The sequence below is a fragment of the Agelaius phoeniceus genome, chromosome 10 (assembly GCF_051311805.1).
Source record: "Agelaius phoeniceus isolate bAgePho1 chromosome 10, bAgePho1.hap1, whole genome shotgun sequence".
Lineage (NCBI taxonomy): Eukaryota > Metazoa > Chordata > Aves > Passeriformes > Icteridae > Agelaius > Agelaius phoeniceus.
This window is the reverse complement of record NC_135274.1, coordinates 3,641,788-3,663,099: the sequence shown is the minus strand read 5'-3', so window position 1 is coordinate 3,663,099 and position 21,312 is coordinate 3,641,788. Positions and strand designations below refer to the sequence as shown.

General features: G+C 46.0%; 1 protein-coding gene across 2 annotated transcripts in view; it reads left to right on the top strand.

Annotated features, from left to right (window-relative positions):
- The first annotated feature begins 796 nt into the window (after positions 1–796).
- Positions 797–21,312, top strand: part of LOC129124603 (glypican-5-like) — a 378,241-nt gene continuing 357,725 nt past the window's right edge. Inside the window, exon 1 of one of the 2 annotated variants that reach the window (XM_077183633.1) lies at positions 797–1,089. In XM_077183633.1, the coding sequence (XP_077039748.1) occupies positions 924–1,089 (166 nt within the window). In that variant the 5' untranslated portion in view covers positions 797–923. The remainder of the gene's footprint in view (positions 1,090–21,312) is intronic. The other variant, XM_054639664.2, reaches the window with a different exon arrangement.

The window sequence follows — 21,312 nt, the reverse complement described above, 5'->3', positions numbered from 1 at the left end:
AGCTGGTAACGTGCTCCATATGCCTGAGAGGTACTGTGCAAATGGGACTCTTTGTGGGAGGCTGCTTGGGTCTGGCTTCTCTGGAAATCGAATGTTTTTGTGAAATGGAAAATGTTCATAGGTGTTGAGCATAGTTCTCAAATGTGTGTTAAAGCAGTTGACACTGGAGCTCGCTGAGGGCAGTGAAAAGATCGCAGACCACCTCTCTGAAGGTGGTGTGATCCCCAGGAGGGGGCTATGCCCCCCGAACCACACAGGATGGAACTGCTGCTGGCTTTGGTGCAAATGAGCAATTTATACCTGTATTTGGTGCATAAAGATGAGTTTCCTGGGGTAAAGTTTCTATGCTCTGCAGGGGCTGTTGGCTGGAGTTAACACTTGTCTCACGAAGACCGTTCCGTGTCATCTGCTAGGAATTTCAGGATCGAAGCAAACCGTGAACGAGTGTGCAACCTGCAGTGCTTGGGGCTTTATTCCCTTTATTCCTCCTGCTCCGTTTGCTCTCGTACCTGTTCTGAGCAGCCCAACGCCGAGAGCGCGCATCTCCCTTCTCCGTGCACCGCCGGGTGCCTCGCCCTGCCCTGCCCGGCTCTGCAGGGACCGCAGCGATGCTCAGCGCAAACTTCAGCGCGGCCGTCCCGCGGGGCCGGTCCCTGCCAAGGCTGCCCGGGCTGCCGGCCTCACGTCCCCCGCCCGGCTGGGGCTCCCGGGGCTCCCGGCCCGCCGCCGGCCCTGCCCCCGCCGCGCTCGGGGGGCGGCGGCGCCCCTCGGGCCCCGCTGGGAGGGGCGGGGAGGGGCGGCGGCCGCTCCCGCCGAGGAGGAGCGCGGGCGGCGGGCGGGGGCAGCGCTGCCGCCGCCGGGACCGGCTGAGGGCCCGCGCCCCGCAGCGCTCGGGCCGCCCGCGGCCGTGGCCGGGGTGCGAGATGGCCGCCGGCGGGAGCCGCGCCGTCCTGGGGCTGTGGCTGCTGGCGGCGGGGCTTTGCGGCGCGGTGGCGGCGGGCAGGTCCCCTAGCTGCCACGAAGTGCGGACGGCGTTCCAGCTGCGGCAGATCGGGCCCCTCAAGCTGGTCCCCGACGTGCCCACGGCCGGTCAGTACCGGGGTACCCGCGGGTGGCCGCTCCGCCGCGGGAGGGTTGCGGGGCGGGGGCCGGGCTCGCCTCAGCCGGGCTCGCCTCAGCCGGGGTCCCGCGGTGCCGCTGCCGCCCCGGCTCCCTCCCGGCGGGCTGGGGAGCGGCAGCGAGCGCACCGGGCACGCCGCTGGCTGAAAGAACTCGGCATTTGCCGGGAGGGGAGAGCGGCAGGACTGCTGCTCCTGCACCGTGCAGGTGGTGCTGCACACCGCTGCCCACCGCCAGCAGCGGGGCTTCCATCCCGCGTTCGCACCGCTGCCATCCCTGCGCCGAGTGCCGGGGCAGAGCGCTCCCCGCGGCAAGGCTCCCTGGGCAGGAGGCAGTCGGTACCGGGCAGCTTTTGGCAGGTTTGTTTTGCCGGGCAGTTTTTGGCAGGTTTGTTTTGCCGGGCAGTTTTTGGCAGGTTTGTTTTGCCGGCTAGGTGTGGGGTCAGCAGCCAGGGGCTGAATTCGCTGTAAGTTCTGCCCCGGGAAGAGTTATCTTGCGGATGGGTTCGGGAGCGCTGTCATAGGGAAAGGCAGAGGTGACACCTTGGAGGGATACAGCCAGCAGAACTTGGCTTTTGCTTAGTTAAGCAGTAAGTATGCAGCACTTGGGAAAGTTGATGAGCAGAGTGTTGTTCCGTTTTGCCTTTGCAGAGTTCGGGAACAATGCCTGGCAGCACTGAAAGAGAAAAGTAATACGTAGATAATAAGAATAGACTTTTTTATTGCATATTCTACAACTAACCTGGTACGGGGATGAAGCACTTCGTAATTAAACTCTTGTGAATGTATCATATATCTAGATAATGAAGTCACATTCCTCACTTTTACATGTTTTCCAATCTAAATAGTTCAGTGAATCTGTTTAAAGACAATGTTTGCAGGCATTGAAATAAAAAAGAGAATATCAATCTCCTAACACAATTTCTAGCTACGTCATGCCACTGCAATTGCCTAGAGGTGTGTGGTGGTACAAGTTTCAATTTGGGTTGTTGTTTTATTATTTTTACTTTTTTTTTTTTTTTTTTTTTGAGAGCAGTTCTATTCAAAGCCTGTGGAGTTTGATGGAAAGACTCCTTGTCTTAGATGAGTTTTGGATATGTTTTCTGGCACGGGTTTCTGTCTTGGGGATTAAATTTGATAGGCCATTGGGCTGATCTCTTGTGGCTGTAATCGATTGCAGAGTGCTGGTGATCTTCACTTTGCATGAGGTAGTTGAGATGACACAGGGGTGTAGAGTTACCTGTGGAGGAAGAATCATTTGTCATTTTCTGGCAAGAAGAGATTTTCAGGAATGACATTTTGAAGCCTGGTTTTACTGTTCTGTGCTGATAGAAGCATCAGATGGTGGTTCTGGAGAGGCAAAACAAGGCTTTTCATCCATTGTGATGGATGCTTAACCCTCTCTCCTGAGCTCTTCCTGGAAGAAGTCCCTCCAACTCTGAATTGAGGGATTTACATTATCTATAAAACTCTAGTGCTGTAGAAGAAACTTTCTCAAAAAGTTGTGTGCTTTCAGAAGGAAGATACAGGTCCTGTGATGCTGAAGAGAATCACAGAATCATGGAATGGTTTGGGTTGGGAGGGACCTTAAGCTCATTTAGTTCCAACCCTACTGAACAGGCTTCATTGTCTTCTTGTGTCCTGTCCAACTCCCCTGTTGAATAACAAGCTCCCAGAAAAGAAATGGCAAGAGACAAGGTGAGGAAGGGTAATAATGCTTTTAAATTTTAGCTCATAAAGGTTTCCTTTGAAGAGGTTTGGAGCAGAGCTGAGAACAAGTGGTGCATATTGATCTTCCCTGTTCCTTGAGTATCACTCTGCTGCACCACAGCTGGTGTGCTTTGATGATCCCTGCTGGGCACTAATGCCTCCTGTCTTGTGCCCTCTTTTAATTAAACACTGAAGTGTTTTCCAGCATCTTCCTGGGCAGCTGTTATCAGCGAATATATCTTAATATACACACATTTCTCCTGACATTGGGGCTCATTTTATTGTGCATTTTAATGCCACACAAATGTTGAAGCACATCCCCTGGAGATGCTGGATGTCAGCTAAAGTGGAGGAGTGGTGGGAGCTGGGGGTGGCACTGGGGAGCAGCATGCTGGGCTCAATTGAGCCCTGGCTGCAGTGCCAGGAGCTTTTATTTCTGCTCACATGGGCCAGACCTGCCCTGCCCTAGGGTGCTCCTCAGTCACCTGCATGTTGGTTTGGGCTTTTCTCTAAAAAAAATGAAACTTTTGCAGTCTTGTTGTCTGTGTATTAGATATTTTTAGTCACCAAAGTGTTGAAAGCCCTTGGCTAATCTCATGCCAGTATTTATAGGCTAATAGAACAAATCTGGCAGAGGTCTTAATGATTATTAGGTTCTTAGACCCTTCAGGAAAACCAGCAGCTCAGTCAGGGAGAGAGGCCCAACCCAGTGCCTGGGGAGGGATGGACAGACAGACAGGTGTAAATGTTCTGTCTTCTCTTATGGGTGGTGCCCATTTCACCTGGAATCAAATGAAATGCTTGGGAGAATTAGTAGCCTACCCTGTCCTGTGGCATTAGCTGTGGTTGCAGTGCTGGAGCTGTCAGCTGGTGGATTCTGGATCCCGCTTCCCTGTGCTCACCTGGTCTGCAGCCAGGTTCCTGGGATTGCTGAGTGCTGGGAGAGGGCTGCAGCATGGCCTGAAGTGAGGTGGGGAGCTTGGGCAGGACCTGCCAGCCTCCTGGGTAAAATGTAGTGTCAAGGGAAGGAGGAAGATTCCTAAGGAAAGGAAAAAAAAAAAAAGGCTTTTGCTCATAAGGTGTGATGTGAATCTGGCAGCAACCTGCCTGAAAATTGTCACCTGAATGAGCTCTTAGAGATGAGCAGGAGTTTTGTTTTAAATTTCCCTTCCACAGCTTCCCCCAAAAGACATGAGATATTTTTCTACTGTGAAGTCTAGTCCATGGATGAGTGCAGGGCTGAGGACATGTTTGGGTATGGGATGGGTAAGACATCCAAACTGCAGGCATTTTCACACAGCAGATCTGCTTGCTCTGTCTGTGACACTCCCTTCTCCTCTGGTGGAATCTGTGCTTCTCTCTGGTACTTTACTTTTTGGTACAAATGGAGTGTTTTAAGGGTAATTTGCTGCAAATAGCAAAGATTGGTCAGGTAAAGGTCCTCCTGCCTTGGCTGTGATCCACAGGAAGGGCTTTTTGTGCCTTCTCCAGACTGAGAAATGAGATAATGTGTCCCTGCTCGTGTACTTTGATTATCACAGACTGAGCCGGGATGTTTCTGTAGGAGCTCCATTTTGATGAGAGAGGATTCTAAGCAGTCTCCAGGGGTGCAGGGCTATGTTAATCCTGCCAGGGGACTAAGCCTTTGGTTCCAGGGAGTCTGGATAGCTCCAACCTGACGCGTGCTGCCCCGTCTGGAATGGCTCCCGGGCGGGGGCTGCTGTGCTGGCCGTGCCCTGCCAGCCCTGGCTTGTGTTACAGCCCCCAGTGCGCCCTGGCACGGGCTCCAGAGGAGTTCTGGGCACTCCCAGGTTTTTCTGGGACATGGGGCGTGGTGGTGCCTGCCTGTCACTGCTCTCCAGGTTCTCAGGGGGACAACTGGATGGACCCAAGTGGAGTCTGTGACGTGACGTGACCACAGTCAGGCAGCGAATGGTAGCAGAAGCAGAATAAAAGTCTGTGGCATTCACATTTTCTGAAAAATTCCTTCAGCCAGGATTTTTCTCCTGGGAAACTGAGAAGCCTCAGAGAGAAAGGAAAACAATAATTATCTGATTTGCTTCTCCTGTGTTGTGCTCATAGGTGATTGTTCCATTGGATTCTGCTGTGAGTTGTTTTTGCTCTTTGGCCAATCAGGGCCAAGCTGTGTCAGGACTCTGGAAAGAGTCACGAGTTTTTCATTAATTTTTTTTAGCATTCAGTAAGTATCCTTGCTGTATTCTTTAGTATAGTTTAGCATAGCATTCTTTATTATAATATAGTATCATAAAATAATGAATTAGCCTTCTGAGAACGTGGAGTCAGATTCATCATTGCTCCCTGCAAATACAATAAAAGTCCTCTTGTGATTCCTTGGGTAATCATGTAAGCAACCACGAGAACATCCTACATTCACATATGCTCAGTTCTCCCTCTGCCTGCTTGACTAGTGCCCGAGCATGCAAAAACCCCAGTCTGTAAACATATGGTAAGTAAGAGAGAAGAATTGGGCTGGTTTCTGGGAAGCATGGAAAATATGTCATTTGTGAAAGAATTTTAGGAGCTCTTTACCTTACAAATAATCATCTTGTAGAAAACCACCAAAGGGATGATTAGCTTTATCTTGTTATACTCCTGGTTTATAAAGAGTGCAGAAGATGCCCAGGCTGTGCTCTGGAACTTCTGAAGGGCAGGTTTTGTTCTAGTAAAAGCTGCTTTATTCTCTGGTGTCGTCCTGCACCTTAAATCAGCAGGAGTGTTCATTACTGTGTCTATATTGAATATCCCATTGTAGAGCTGGACATGCATTAACAATTTATACATTAAAACTGTTTTACTTTCTGAATAATGACAGACAAGTCCTAGATTCCACCAGAAGCCCCTTGCTGTGTGTGTGCATGCATTAGACTGGATCTCTTCCCACCTCTGTCTGTGGCACAGCTCCCATGTGTGTTGAGAAAGGAGCATGAACTAGATCCCTATTTTGTATATGTCCAAGAATATCTATTAAATTGCCCATTTTCTTATGAAGTGGGTCATGCCATACTTTATTCTCCTGTTTTTCTTTTATTCCTGCTCAGCTTTTCTGGCTCCCTAATGAGAGCAGCGAGGTTCCGCTGGTGAAGGTGGTGTTCAGGAAGGCATTTTGCTCACAGTAACATTCTGTCAGTGTCTGCTGTGTGTCAGAGGAGATGTGGACTTGCTCTGTTGGCTCTGGGAAGTTTTTACCCCATCAGAATGAGAGACTAAAATGCTCTGGTGTGAGCTGCAGTTGGATATTCTGTCCACCTGCACGTGTGGTTTGTGGGACTGCCTTCAGCTGGGTTGGATGAAGGATCCCTCTGGGAGAAAACACTGCTGGATGAGCACAGTTCTGTTTATGCAGAGAACTGTATAGGGTGGTTACAATTGTGAAAAAAGGCACAAAACCAGTCCTGTTTCCATGAGGTTCCTGTTTCTTTTTGGCAAACCTGGTTGTACCCAAGTTTGAAATGTCCATGGCATTGCCTTGCAGCTTGTTAAGTGGAAGGTGTTTTTCCTGTTACACTTGGTGTTTGCTTATTTATGAACACACAGGCTTCTTGGTGATTTATATCACAGAGAGGGTAGGCTGGTGCAGTGTGAGATGGATTCTGTCCCTATCTTTGTTGCTCTCTCAGAACAGTTGTGCCTCAGTTTCCCTGTCTACAGGCTATATCATGATATATTGCTGTGAGTAACTTTATTGCTGAAAACCCAACCGTGAAAAAAGGGTGGTAGATTGCAGCTAGAAAAATTATCAGTGAGCTGTCCCTTCACTTCTTCAGGCTGACTTTCACTTAATTCTTTCCTTAGGTGAGGGAAAAGGCTGGAAGTTACATTGGTTTCTGAGCTGGAAGCTGAACCTGAAAGCTGTGCTTCCTTCACTCCTCTCACTCAGTCAGGGGCTGTGGTCTGTGCCTGCTGAAATAGTTGTTCTGAGTAGAAGGAAAGCTTTGCTTTTGCAGCCTGCAGCTCCTCTGGAGTAAGGACCCTTCCTTCATTAATCTTTTCAGAGTTTTATGGCACTCTTCAGGCTCAGGCTGTCACCAGAAGTGTTAACCTGAAGCTGGTCATGCCTGTAGGTACAGGCAAGGTCTCACCAGCAGTAACATCTTTTTTCCCCTTCTTTTCCCATGTCTTAAATTTCTGTTTGACGCAGGACCAGCTGCCCACTCTGTAATGCCCTCTTGGGAGTAATCTATAGGCAGAAAAAATGTGTTTAAACTTACTTAATGCCTCATAAAGATGGAATTGCTGTTCCACTGCCAGATGGAAACCTGTAGTTTTCATATCCACGAGCCCCAAGATCATTGTCCTTGGTGGCTTGCATGAGCATTTGGTCCAGGTGAGAAGAAAAATGACTTAGTTACTCACATCAGCCTTTCCTGTAAATGTCTTGGGAAGGTATCCAAGAGTCAGCAGAGAACCTACTCTCCCCCAGCACACAATCTTCTTGTCAGACTGAGTCAAGTATTGCTACAATTCACATGGTCTATTCATTCTCTGAGAAATCTCTGCTGAAAAGAGTGTGTAATGATTTTTAATTTTAATGGGCTGCTCAAGATCTGGTGATTCTGGAGTTGAACTGGACCTTGGGATGGAAAAAAAGCTTAGTAGGAAATGACTCATCCTAAAATACTGGTGGCTCCCAAAAGCTGCCTCTGGAATACCTTATGTGCCACTGAAGTTTTGCTACCAAATCATTATGGGAAAATAATAGAAAAATAATGTTCCCACACCCCCATGCTAGTGTGGCAGCTCTTAACCAAAGGGCAGTGCTAATGAAAAGGCACTGATGTGGTGAGTGGAAACAAAGTTGGCACAATAATTGCTATATAAATCAATAAAATAAATACATCAAAATAAAGAAGAGCTTTCATAAGGGTTAATAATGAAAAATGTCATAGCCTGAGGATCTGTAAAAAGCAAGGATATGTGTAAAATGCACCCTGAGTGGTGAAATGGTTTTGCTTTTAAATGGTATAAAACCAGTTCCAAATACTGTAAAGTCTTTGTAATTGAATCTTTGTCCCATGAAAGCATAAAATGACATGATAAAGTGGCATATGTTTAATAATAGTTCAGATGCACACTCATCACATATCAGTTTAGAGCATAGCTTCTGCTTCTAGGGGAAAATAAAAATTTTGGTGGATCAGAGTCAATTCTCAGACACCAGTCAGGCCTGTGACAAAATTTATATGGAGTGTATCAATGTGTTGATTAGGTATCAGCATTTAAGATGATAGGGTTATCCTCATACACATGAAGATATATTTAAAGGTGTTTGCTTTGTTCACATACAAGGAACTTCTGAGCAGCACAAGTGGATGAAAGAAAGCATCTAGCTAATATTAAATGATTTATCCTAAGGATAGAATAAGATAGGGAGGCAAGCCTGTTTAAATCTTCCACCAAGCAGTGAGGATTTAGTGTTTTGAGGCAGTATATTATATTATTTGATGGCAAACCACAAAATATTTCTGCACAGTATCTTCTGTTGAGATGCACAAAAGTAACCAGAGCTTCAAGCTAGGAGCTTTAAGCTGTGCACAGGATTCCATAGCACAGACTGAGGAGGACAAGGTTTTGTGGTTTTTCCCCAAGGTTTGTCCTGTTTTGTGTCCTTCCTGACCCAGTGATCTGTAGATCCAGGTGTGCTGGGGCCTGAGCCTGGTCTGGACAGGGAACTGTAGCCATAGCAGAACGGTGCCAACTTGCTCTGACCCTTTCTATGGCTGCATTTTGTCCCTTCCAGCCGATAAATATTCTCTGTGGTGATGCTGATGATGAGAGGATGAGCCCTTTGTGTCTGAGCTGCTGCAGCAGCACTGGTCTGTCAGACCACCCTGCAGAGGAGCCTAAAGAGCAGGTTTGCCTCCCTGTTTCATTCAGGATGTGAAGTGAATCTCAGGTGGCTTTGCTGATTCCATGCTGGGTCCCGTGCTGGTGCCTGATGGCAGGGGAAGCACCACAGCTCAGCAGCCACAGGAACCCTCTGGGCCAGCAGCGCTCCCTTCTGTCCAGGGTGCTGCCCAAAGGCTGACCCTGGCAGTCTGACAGATGAGTTTTATGGATTCCTTGCCTGTCCTGGACCCTCCTGGGGCTCTGTGCCATTGTACAGCACCAAGCAGCTCAGCAGAGTTACACACATGATTTATGATGGAGCAATCACAACCTTGCCTTTCCTTACTGAGACACACTGTGTGTGCACTTCCAGGAGAATAAATCTATCTATTTCAGTCTTTTCAGTACATCAGTTTTAAAGGAGAGTTATTAATTACCTTCTTAGTGTATTCATACATGCATGAATAACGAGTAAAGTTTGAACTTGTGAAATTTCACAGCACAAGCTGGAAGAATACAGAAAGAAATTAAGACAACAGAGGAATTTTGAGTATCACAGGTGATACCATTACATTTATTTTGTGGACTCAGAAGTCTCAGGAGGGTGTCATTGATACATATCCTCAGGTTCTGTCTTGCATTTTGATGGCTAAAATACAGAAATAAAGAACAAGTGTAGCCAGGTAATTGTATAGGAATTTCAGACCTGCAGAGGACAAAATTATTCCCCTAGAAGTTGTCTTTGCACTATTTTCTTTTGAAATGTAATTCTCAGCCTACTTTATGTGATTCTGTGCCATATTCTGCCTTTCTCTGCTCTTACTGAGTGTCTATTAATACTGATGGCCAGCATATATATGTACTTAAATTATATCTAGAGATTTTTTTGGTCTTCTGACGCCTCTGCTTGCTTCCTGGGGTCATGGTCTGTGCCTGTGCAGAGTTCTTCCATCCCCTGGTGGATGAGCCAGGGCTCTGGAGCCCATCCTCCTGCAAGGAGCTCCCTGTGACAAAGAGCTGTCACCTCCTTCAGAAACAAATGAGAGACAAATTTCAGAGAGCTGCAGTGGCAAACCTGACAATATCAGATAGGTCATGGTAGCTTTGTTTGGCAGCTAGTTAAATTGGATAGTTGGGCACATCCCTAGATGTTAATGGTTAAATGTATTCATTGTTCCAACAAGGCCCCTATTCATAAGGGGAGCATTCTGTGCTCGTTATGCATGCATAATTCCCATTAATGCTCCTAGGGGTTAAGGGTGTGGAGTGAGGGGGGAAATGAAGCTGATGTTTACACATCCATGTTTGCACTCAGAGAAGAAGTTTTGTAACACAGGAGAAACTGATTGTGTGTCCCCAGATCCCTTAACTTCAAGGAAAACTTGAAGTCTTTGCTTTCAAGAGGGAGTGAGAATGGGGGAGAAAGTGACACTTGCATGAGCACCTACTTCCTTGCACACCATACTTTGTCAATGAGCAGAAATATTACACCAGTGCAATTTTTGTAGAAGCTTTTGAAAGTACCAAAGTGCTTGGAAATTCAGGGTATCCAAACAATGACTCTGAATCTTTAACTTTGGGCAAAAAACCACTTGCAAACTTTTGACTCAGCGTTAATCAGGGTGATGAGATTTTCTGATTTATTACACAAAATGGGTGTTTCCATAGAAAACTTTCAGATTAAGATTCCTCACTCTTAGGTGCACATCAAAGTCGTGTAAAAGCCATAAAGAAGCTCAGCACTGCCTAAGAAAGCCTTTCAAGTTCCAGCAAGTGCTTGAACTACTGAAGGTTTTGAAGTGCTCTAATCTCTGACATGGGTGACGTGCTAGGCTAGCACTTTTTTGTTTTGTCACAAATCATCCATGCACGTAGTGCAAAGGGACCCTGACAAAGTCATTTCACTTTTGAAAAGGGCTGCTTTTTTTCCTACCATTATGTCTCCCATTCACATCTACATGTTTGCTTCCACTTTGTTCAGGTCTAAGTAGCAGGGCATTTGCATAGTCTTCCCTTTGTTCTCGGTAAATATGGAGTAAAATGAGCAAGATCCGTGCTGTGAAATTAAAGCTCTACTCTTGAGAGATCTTAAGGGCCAAATCCTCACAAAAGGTACTGCAACATAGTGCCAAAGGAGCTGGTGTCCAGGAACAGCTTGCTCTGGGTGTTTGTGCTAGGAAATGTGAATAAAGGGAGACTAATCTGTTGAAAACTGGATGTAATTAGAAAAATACACTGCTGAGAGCTGCTGAAAGATTATAATAACAGAAAATAGTACTGAAAGAGAGCTGAAGTGATCATCTGGTCCATTCCCTCTGCTTGTGGCCAGAATAAACTGTTTAAATCAGTGAGAGAAGATCACAGCCTTTTTTGTCTGTTTGTTCCAGTGCTTAATTACCCTCCTGCATAGGTTTTTTCCTAATGCAAAACCTAGCTTTTCCTTGCTAAAATACACCATTATTCTATTCTTAGGGCCTTCCTCTTTGCAGTAACACTCAAATGACAACTGCTGTGGTTTGTTCTGCTCTGAAACGATGCTCTGTGCTTTTGCACTGGTCCCAGAGCAATAAGCTTGTTGGTGTAAATTAATCTAAACTAAATTTGAGTCCCGTGCACCTGGAATGAATGAAGTGAATTCCAGATGTGGTGACTCATTAAGGATTATAACTTGGTATTTGAGCCCTAAGAATAGGTTTCTTCCTCCTTTATGGGTTTGAGTATTGTGAAGAAGGAGCAAACAGCATGGGGATATAACATTCCATGATCAGGAAGGCAAAATTAACAAATTCAGTTTTGCCATGTAGTGGAAGATGGAAGCAGGGAGAAAAATCAGTTTTCAGGTGACCAAACTGAGCAGCAGTCGAGTTGCAGGACTGCTAGTGGGAAACTGCATTGTTGTGGAAAGGAGCATGGGGACACCTGAAGATGTGTGGAGCATTTGCTCCTAACTTAAATAAAATATTCCCCCTAGATTTTGCTGGTGGTAGGTCGTTTACTGTCCTGCAGGTGTGTAGGTGAGGTGGAAATTAGGCTACTGAAATCAGAAGACATTGATCAAAATTTTAAGTCTTGCAAATAGACATGGGATTTCCAGAGCAAGTCTGAGTATATCTTAAGTTTTCAGGTTGAGGGGAGCTCTGGTCCTTAACCCTCTGTTTAGCAGTGTTTCCCTGTTTTGGGGTGTTAATTCTTGAGCAGTGTTTTGTTGTTACTGATGTGGGGAAGTTATTCTTCATGGCTGAGAAAGGCTCAAAGATGAGGGTTGTGACCGTGTTCACAGGGGTTTAAGGATGAGGGAAGAGATGAGAATGTTGACTCCATGTTTCAGAAGGCTTGATTTATTATTTTATGATATATATTATATTAAAACTATACTAAAAGAATAGAAGAAAGGATTTCATCAGAAGGTTAGCTAAGAATAGAAAAAGAAAGAATGATAACAAAGGTTTGTGTCTGGGACAGAGAGTCCGAGCCAGCTGACTGTGATTGGCCATTAATTAGAAACAACCCCATGAGCCCAATCCCAGATACACCTGTTGCATTCCACAGCAGCAGATAACCATTGGGTACATTTTGTTCCTGAGGCCTCTCAGCTTCTCAGGAGGAAAAACCCTAAGGAAAGGATTTTCCATAAAAGATGTCTGTGACAGGGTAAAGTTTGCATCCCCAGGTGGATTTGGTCCTGCTCCAAAGGGAGGGATTAGATCCCTCTATTCCAGTCCTGTGTAGCCATCCCTGGCATGCTGCCCACATTCAGATCATTCTCTCCTGCTCCAGCTCAGAGCTTGTGTCTGTCCTCCCCAAAGCATGTCTGTCTTGTCTGTCTGTCTGCAGAATGCTGCATGGTTTGGGCTTTACGTGGCTTGTCCTGCGAGTCTCTCAGAGGGTGAAATCATGGAGTGGTTTGGGTTGGAAGGGACCCTAAAGATCATCTCGTTCCAACCCAGGGACACTTTCCACTAGACCAGGTTGCTCCAAGCCCTGTCCAGCCCGGCTTTGAACACTCCCAAGGATGGAACATCCATAACATCTCTGGGTAACCTGTGCCAGGGCCTCACCACCCTCACAGCAGAGAATTTCTAATATCAAATCTAAGACTGCTCTGGGTTTGAATCTGCTCTCCTTGTCCTGTCACTCCATGCTCTTGGCAATAATTCCATTTTTTTGGTAGGTTCCTCTCAGGTGCTGGAAGGCTGTAATTAGATCACCCTGAGCCCTTCCCTTGTGCAGGCTAAACAATTGCAGTTCTCTCAGGCTGTCACTGTAGGAGAGGTGCTCCATCCCTCTAATCCAGTCACAAACCTTAATGTCCTGTGCTCCTGCTCCATTGTCCTTCCATAAGAAAACTCAAAAATGTGGCAACTGGAAGGCTGGGGTGATGTTTTTAGAAGCAGGGGCTTGTTAGGTGATATTTGGGGAGCAGCACCCAGGTGTTGCAGACATCTTTTCATGAAAAATCCTTTCCTTAAGATTTTTCCTCCTGAGAAGCTGAGGCCTCAAGAACAAAATGTAACCAATGGTTATCTGCTGCTGTGGAATGCAACAGGTGCAGCTGGGATTGGCCCATCTTAGATGTTTGTAATTTATGGCCAATCACAGCCCAGCTGGCTCAGACACAGAGTCAGAGCCGCAAACCTTTGTTGTCCTTCTTTACTTTCTATTCTTAACTTAGCCAGCCTTCTGATGAAACCTTTTTCTTCTACTGTTGTAGTATAGTTTTAATGTAATATATATCATAAAATAATAAATCAGCCTTCTGAAACATGGAGTCAGATCCTTGTCTCTTCCCTCATCCTCAGACCCCTGTGAACACGGTCACACCCAGGGGTTTACATGGTTGCCCTATGATGGTGGTGAAAATATTCCCTCCCTGCAGCTCACAAAAAGATCCAGCTTTGAGAACTGCAGTGCTCCTTCTCATTTTACATGGGTGGTGTAATGAGTGTGAAGGCAAGAGAACAAAGTATATGTAGAAAAACCACTGGCTTCCCAAAACAGACTAGGGCTTTAAAAAAAGGAATTGAAAGCACAGCTCTCAGGGAAAGGCTTTCAAACTTCTGCTCTGAGAAGACTTGGCTTTAATCTCCTAATCTGAGTTTTGAAATTTGGGAAAAAAATATATCTGTTACCATTTGGAGCAGCCCAAAGTTGTATTTGGCTAAAGCATTGCATTTTCAGTTTCAAGCTGCAATAATCAAATTTACTCTTTCTAATCTGGTTTGCTTTAGATATGTCAGGAAATCTAAACATTTGCATTCCCCAAAAAGCAGCTGTGGTTTGGCTGTACCTGCTTGGGATCTAAAGCTAACTGGGAGCTTCCCCCTTGTTGTAACAGACCTGCTGTGCCTTCTCTGATAGAAACAAACCCCAGCTGGGATGAAAAGTGTCAGTGTCATTTGTTGGCAGGGCTCTTGGCTTGGATTTGGAAAGTTTGTTCTAAGTCACTCTCCCAGGTGCCAAAACATGAGCTGAGCAGCAAGGGCTGCCTGGGGCCAGCCTGTGCCAGCCTGGCTGCTGTGTCTCTGTGGCTGCCATCCCCTGCCTGGCCCTGGCTTTCCCAAATGTGGATTGAGCAGAGCCAGCACTGCCTGCCCCATGTCCAGCTGTGCCACCAGGGCTGTGCTGGCCACCCCAGGGCTCCAGGAGTGCTGGTGGTTCTGGGTGGAACAGCACAAGGGAGAAGGGAAGGATAATTAGTTCAATGTGCTGGGGAGGTGCCTTGTTGGGGTGATGTCAGGGAGAAACATGATTTCTTAATTGATATAACAGGTGCACAGGGTCCAAATCAAAAGCTGGTCTTAGGAAAGCACTGAACATGCACATAGCAGAGGGCACTCTCCACTAAGAACTGCTTACTGGTCTAAGCAAACTAATGGAAGAGGCCTTCCACTTTTCCATGTCTGAAACAAAGTCTGGAGCCTAAGGTTAAATGTGCATTTTAGTATTCCTCTTTTCCATGTCTGAAACAAAGCGTGGAGCCTTAGGTCAAACGTGCATTTTAGTGTTGCCACATGTAGGAGTCCATCAGGGGTTTCCACACTGGGTTTTGAAAGTTGTTTGTCTGTGGCCTCAGTTTAAAGGCTTTTAGAACATCTTCCTGCCTCCCCTCAGCCTTTGGGAAGCAGCATCTGTTTCAGAATCATTATCCTGGCTCAAGGAGTCCCAGAAAGATGCAGATTTTCCTGCTGAACACGCTGCTGGGGTCCTGGAGAGGCTGGTGGAGTGTGTCCTGTGCAGTGAGCTTGGCTGCTTTCCAGCCTAGGGTGTCACTGGTACTCAGAAATCAGGGCATGGCCCTTCAGGTGAGATTTCACTGTGGACTGTCTGGATTTCTCCAGTTCTTCATTCCTTACCTGCTCCTGCCACAATCAGAATGTCCTCCAAGGTCCAGGCAGACAGAACAAAGCAGTGCCAAAATAAATGAGAAAGGGCAGAAGAGCAGTCCCATCCTGAGCACTGCCATGTGGTTATGGGCCAATACTGGTGTGGCATTAATTTCATGGGAGTTAGATGAACTTTGCTCATGGACCCTCACTGCTTTAGACCCATGAATGCTGTCACTAACTCCATGATATGTTTGGGGTTTTGGCTGCTTAACCTTCCACTGGTTTTCATTGAATGCATGCAGCTAAAAATCACTTTGGTTTTGCTCTTGTCTGAAATGAAATGCAAGTTACTCTAAGGTAATTAAAGCATTTCTAAATCACAATTCTTTGTAGGATCATTTTTCTCTTAATTTTAATTTTGATTTTTTCTTACTAAGGATAGGTTTTCTTGGGTTTCCTGGCTGTGATCCCTGTTCCAGGATCTACTCAAGAGTTTGACCCAAAGCTCTGTGGGTACAGAGCTCTGTTAGTCTCAAACTGCTAAATCCCCACATGAAGCCCAGCACAGAGCTGTCTCTGACTGTATTTTGTTTTATTTTGTATGACTTGATGCCACTGGGTGTCTCCATTGACATCAGGGGGTGCTGAACCAAGCTCTCTGATATTTTTACCTTTCCCCTTTCCTGCACACGTGGTCTGGAGGGGTAGAAGTGATCTGAGCATAAATGTGGGCTCAGCCTGGACCATCAGGAACAGGCTCCTGGTGCCTTGTCTGTGACCTGTGGGGCTGTCAGCTGGTTCCTGTGCATGGCTGTGCTCAGTGAGTGTTCCTCTGCAGTTCCTGTCACCTGTGCTGGGCTCTTTCCTGTCTCTCCTGCTCTGGGATGCCTCCCAGTGCTCGTGGGTCCAGTTTGTGGCATCACATTCAGTTTGTGACAAATTCCAGCAGTGACAGCAGTGGCATTGTCTGCATGAGGAACCACAGGAAGGGAAGGAGGTGCAGAGACCTTGTGATGCTGGAGTCTTGCTGCAGCCTGTTTTAATGAATTACTCTGTCATGGGTGATGAAGTTGAAGAATTGGCCCTGGTGAGGGGTGTCTTGTCTAGGAAGCAGTTGCTTGGTTATGGTTCAGTTCTTCCTTTTGTGTAAATAGTATCAAGAGTGTAGGGTGCTTTCCTTAAAATTCTTGGGTATTTCACCTGGGTTTTTATAGTTTTCCTCTTTCTTCTCCCTAAAAATAAATAATGAAAGTGAGAATGGGATCCTAAAGAAATATGTTCAAATGGTAGTAAAAACTGATCTAAATCAGCCATTTCTTATTCTGAAGTCATACACAAAAATGAAGTTACAGGCTTACAGGAAAAGCTCATTGAAAGCATTAGGATTTAGTTGTAAAATTAATACTTAGGCAAGACTAGGACGTATTTTTAAGGAAGAGAAAATAGTTGAGCACTTGGCTTCATGTATGGCTTTCAAGTGAGATGGTAAAACCAGAAGTACTCAAATTTTGGGAGGAAAGGGAGTATTGAGGAGCTGCTATTCCTCTCCTTTTAAATACTGTTCTTGCAATTTCCCTTTCTGAGGCCCAAATGTCCAATAGTCCCTTGGTTCCTTTTAGATTTATCTTTGCTTTTGTTTCTTCTTCCAGTCTAACCTTCTTACAGATTTTACGTTGACAGATAAAATGAAGAATAGGAAATACATTTTATTGTGATCCTGTCAATATCTTTGAAATTTTCTGTGCTTTGCCACATTGCATGGATCTTACCACAGCAGGTAGAGCACATTAGGAAGTAGTTCCTGTTAAAAAGTTGATAAAACAGTTGCTGACATTTGAATTATCATTAGGGTTTGAAGTTGAGATGAATGAGGTGATTCACACCCTTCATGAAGAATTTTATGTCCTCCCTGTAGGACTAGATAGGCAGCCTGTGTGATTTGCATTCAGAAAGTGTTTTTTCCCTAAATGTGCAGAGCTGGAAACCTACTTCTTCCATTTGAACCCAGTTCAGTTTTGTTGTAAGCTGTGTTCCATTTGAGGCTTCCCAGCTCTTGTGGTTTCAGTATCTCATTCTTCAGGTAAGGCAGGGTTCTGTGGCAGTGAAATGCTGGCCCCTCTGGAGAGCAGGAATGCAGCTGGTGGTTCATAGCTGTCCTTGGATAACATGGAGTAGGAAGATTTACTAGACATGGAGTAGGAAGATTTGCCAGACTCCTCTAGAAAATATTTTGTATGCATTTATCTTTTTGGTTTTTTTCGTGGTGATGCAGAAAATGTATGGGATTTACTGCTTGGAATGTGGTGAGACATAATGAAAGATGAGTTGTAATAGACTCTAAATTAATGAAAGTTCTTGTAATTTTTCTCTCACCTCTGCATTCAGTGACATGTGTTGTCCCAGGAGAGTGGAGGAAGGAGTTGGCATTGCAGTAAATGTAGAAACCCCCTTGCCTCCATGTAGAAATGTAGAAATCCACTGGCCTCCACCAACCTGAGTTGTTTTATAATGTACTTTTTGTACATCAGTCTTCATGCTTCTGTGTCAATTCTAGGAGAAAAAAGGATGGATCCTTGAGAGTGTAAATCTTTTGAATTTGCATGTGGTGTGTAGTTAGCAAGCTCTTTAGCAGTCAGTGTCCTGCTGCTTGCCTCCCACATTCAGAGAACATCTCACTTAGCACGGGGCTCATGGGAAGTTATTGAATGTAGTCAGCATTAAAGAATTTATCACCCACCTAAAGAAGTGCCAGGCACGGAGGAGTGGCCAAGGGCAGTCCCTGGGCATGGCAGGCAGTGCTTGCCTGCTGCTCTTGCATGTTCCAAGCTGAGTCTCTGCTCAGCTGCTCAATTAAGAGTTTGCAGTGAAATTCTATGAGTTTTGTGCCTTCCTACTGAAATTTTGCTGGTTCTGAGGTTAGGGCTGGTGTGGGGAAGGCCAGAGGGAGGGGGCAGTGAAGTGTGGAAGTTAAGGAACTTTGTTCCTTCAGGACTCTGTTCACCAGCAGTGGCATTATGGCTGCTGGGCATTGATGCCAAAGATGCACCTTCCAACACCCTTCTGACAACCAGGCTGTTCTGGGAAACACGAGAAAATCTCCAGTTGTGGGTGCTTTGTAGATGTTACAGGACCCTTTATTCCTGTGTGTGAGTTCCATTCCTTTTCCTCCTGCCAGAGGTCTGGTAAGAGGCATGAAGCAAAGAACAGTGACCACAGCTGCCTTCTCAGCTCTTTGCCTTCAGCCTCCTGGGTACAGCCAGACTCTCTAAGGAACAGCCTGGAAAACTGAGGATGAGGAGTTCTCTCCCTGCACAGCTGCTCCTTCCTGCAGGGAAGCTGTGCCCCATGGGCTGGAAATGTGTCCAGCTGCTCCAGGTGTCCCACAGGTGTGCAGAGAATTGGAGGAAGGCAGGGAGAAGGGGAGCTGAGGGGCCAGGGAGGATCAAGAGATGGGAATCTCTCGGGTTTTGGTTGTTAATTGCAGCCCCAGATGTGCAGGATGTCTCTGCTTCGGCCCACACAACTGAAGAACGAGTCTGGACTCTTCACTTTTCCATCTTGAGGTTGTTTATTAATTCTTATCTATAAAATTTTCTTTCTGCCCAGCCGAGATCTGCTCAGCAGGGCAGCCACAGGCACTCTGACCTCCCCTGGGGCGGTGTTGTCCTTTTATACTACAAACTACATAGAACATATTGACACTGAATTCCCAATACCTATCACCCATGTTAGACAGTGCACCTCTACTCTAAACCAATCCCAAAGTGCCAACATCACTGCAGAAAATGGAGACCAAGAAGAAGAAAGAAGGACCAGGCACACCCTGATTCCTCCATCTTGTCCCCACACCCCCATACCAAAAATCCTAAAATCTACATTTTCACCCTGTGAATATTTTATTATTACACCATTCAAACTTGTGTGACTTTCACATCCTCATACAAAGCTGGCAACTTGCTCCAAGGGTCACAATCAAATCCCCAGGTGTTCTGGGCTGTGTGCCAGGGTCTCTGAGACCCCAGTGGGGTCCTTGGCAACTCTGGACACCCAGAGGGATGCACTGAGTTCTGACAGGAATCTTGTCTGAGGAGAATGAGGAGATGGACTTGAAGGAGTGAAGGGAGTGCCTGGTTTATGCCTGTGTAGGTTCCAGTGAGTGCAGGGCCATTCAGTTTAGGAAACTCAGATGCTTTTTTTGCTCACTGGGTCCAGGCACAAGACAGGTTCTGTGGGGAACAAGCCAGGGTAAAAATCCTAGCAGGCAGTGACCTGTGGGGTAAGGCAGAAGGTGCTTTAGAAATGACACCAAAAATCAGAGTACAAGAGCAGTGAGAACCAGGCAAACAGCAGAGGGAAAAGGAAAAAAACTCAAACAAAATGCACCTAGCAGCAGGCCTAACAACATTTCAGTGTGCAGATGCTGCCCTTGAGAGCTGTGTATTTGGAAGAGTTCCTGCTCTGGAAGCTGCTCAGGGCTGGTGCCTGATGGCCTCCAGCTGTCCTGCAGGCACTGCCAGCTCTCTGGAATCTGACACCCAGGGCTTCTGTCCCACCACCTCCAGGTTCCCACCATCCTTAGATGTGCAGGTGTAATTCCAGTGCCATCAAGAGTTCTTCCTTTTTGTGGGCTTTTATACTTTTTTTCCACATCTACTCGAGAACTCTTGAACAAATGGATGCTATTTGACTTGACAAAGTTGGAAGTAGCTACACTTGCTGGTAGTTGTGTTAGTAGGTTATCTAAGCTGTGCTTGATGAAACTTGAGGTGTTTACCTTTGAGCCTTGATTGTTTCAACTGGAATAGCACATCTGGTCACAGCCTGAGTCATGTTTCAGCATAGTTCAAAGGAACACTGAGAATGCAAAGTCTACTGATCCAATTAAATAGTATCTCTGTTAATGTACATTATGAAAGGAGGGATGGGGGAAAGGAAATTTTCATAACTCGTGTTTTCCAAACTGCACTTGTAAGGTTTCCTGCTGGATATATGCATGTTGCCAAGTTGTATGTAGGTGGATGGGACAAATTTGGGCTCTGCTTTGGTATTTCATGAGCTTCTTCCTTTCAAGGGACCTTTGAATGTGCTGTTTGTCTGTGTGATCTTTATATTAAAGCTGATAGTAGGATTATTTTAAGAAAACAGTGGAAAGACTTAGATTGGAAAGTTCTTTCTGCCTAGTCAGAAAATGTGTGTGGGAGGGCCTGGTTGTTCCAGTGCACCTGAGGCAGGAAGAAAAGAACACCTCAGTTTGACTTGGACTCTGCTCCCTGGAGCTTGCCTGGCTTTTACTGCTAGCCCAGAGAGCAGGTTTATTGAGTTAGCTGCTATTTCATGTCCCAGAGCACTGGTGCCCTGGCTTGTTGATTTTTGTGCTAATTCCTGGCACTACTTCAAGCATAGTGACTACCATATCTGACACACTGACAGATAAACCAGCAGCTGTTTGGCTCTGCACATGTTGAGTTGATGAGTTGAAGATCCTTTGCTTGTCTTTGTGTCACCATGATATTTTCTGAAAAATCCTCTTTGCCCAGGATTTTCTCCTGGGAAGCTGAGAAGCCTCAGAGAGGAATGAAAACAAGAATTATCTGATTGCTGCTCCTGTGTTTGCCAGCTTTGAAATGTGATTTGGACATTGTTTACCAACAGGTGAATGTTTGATTGGTTCCATGTGAATTGTTTTAATTTAAGGACCAATCCCAGTCCAGCTGTGTCAGACTCTCTGAGTCAGTAATGAGTTTTTATTATTCATTCTTGTTAAGCCTCCTGATGTATCCTTTCTCTTTCTTTCATATAGTTTTAGTATAGCATGATAGGATATAGCATGATAGGATATAGCATGATAGGATATAGCATGATATAATGTAATGTAATATAATATATCAGCTCCTGAAAACATGGAGTCAAATTCTCATCTCTCTCCTCTTCCTGGGTACCCTCACAAATGCCACATCTTTGTATCTGCAAACATTTTATTGCTTGTGGTGGGCCTGAGCTGTGGTGTAAGGCTGTGCACAGGGAGCTGGGCTCCCTGCCAGGTGAGGATGGCCACTGGGTGAGGTTCTTGACAGCAGGCTTGCAGCTGAAGGTGGAGATGGTTTGGGCACTGCTGGGGCTGCATGAAAAAAGAACCTCACAAACGTGGGGCAGCCTGCAGTGGCTGGATTCCCTTTCCTCGATGTGGCTGTGCTGGTGTGGGCTCTGCTCACGGCCCAAGTCATTGCAGGGACAGCCCTTGTTGGAAATAGCTCCTTTTTCATCTGACTTGGCCTCGTCCCCAAATCAGTTTGTGTGTAATTGCTGAATTT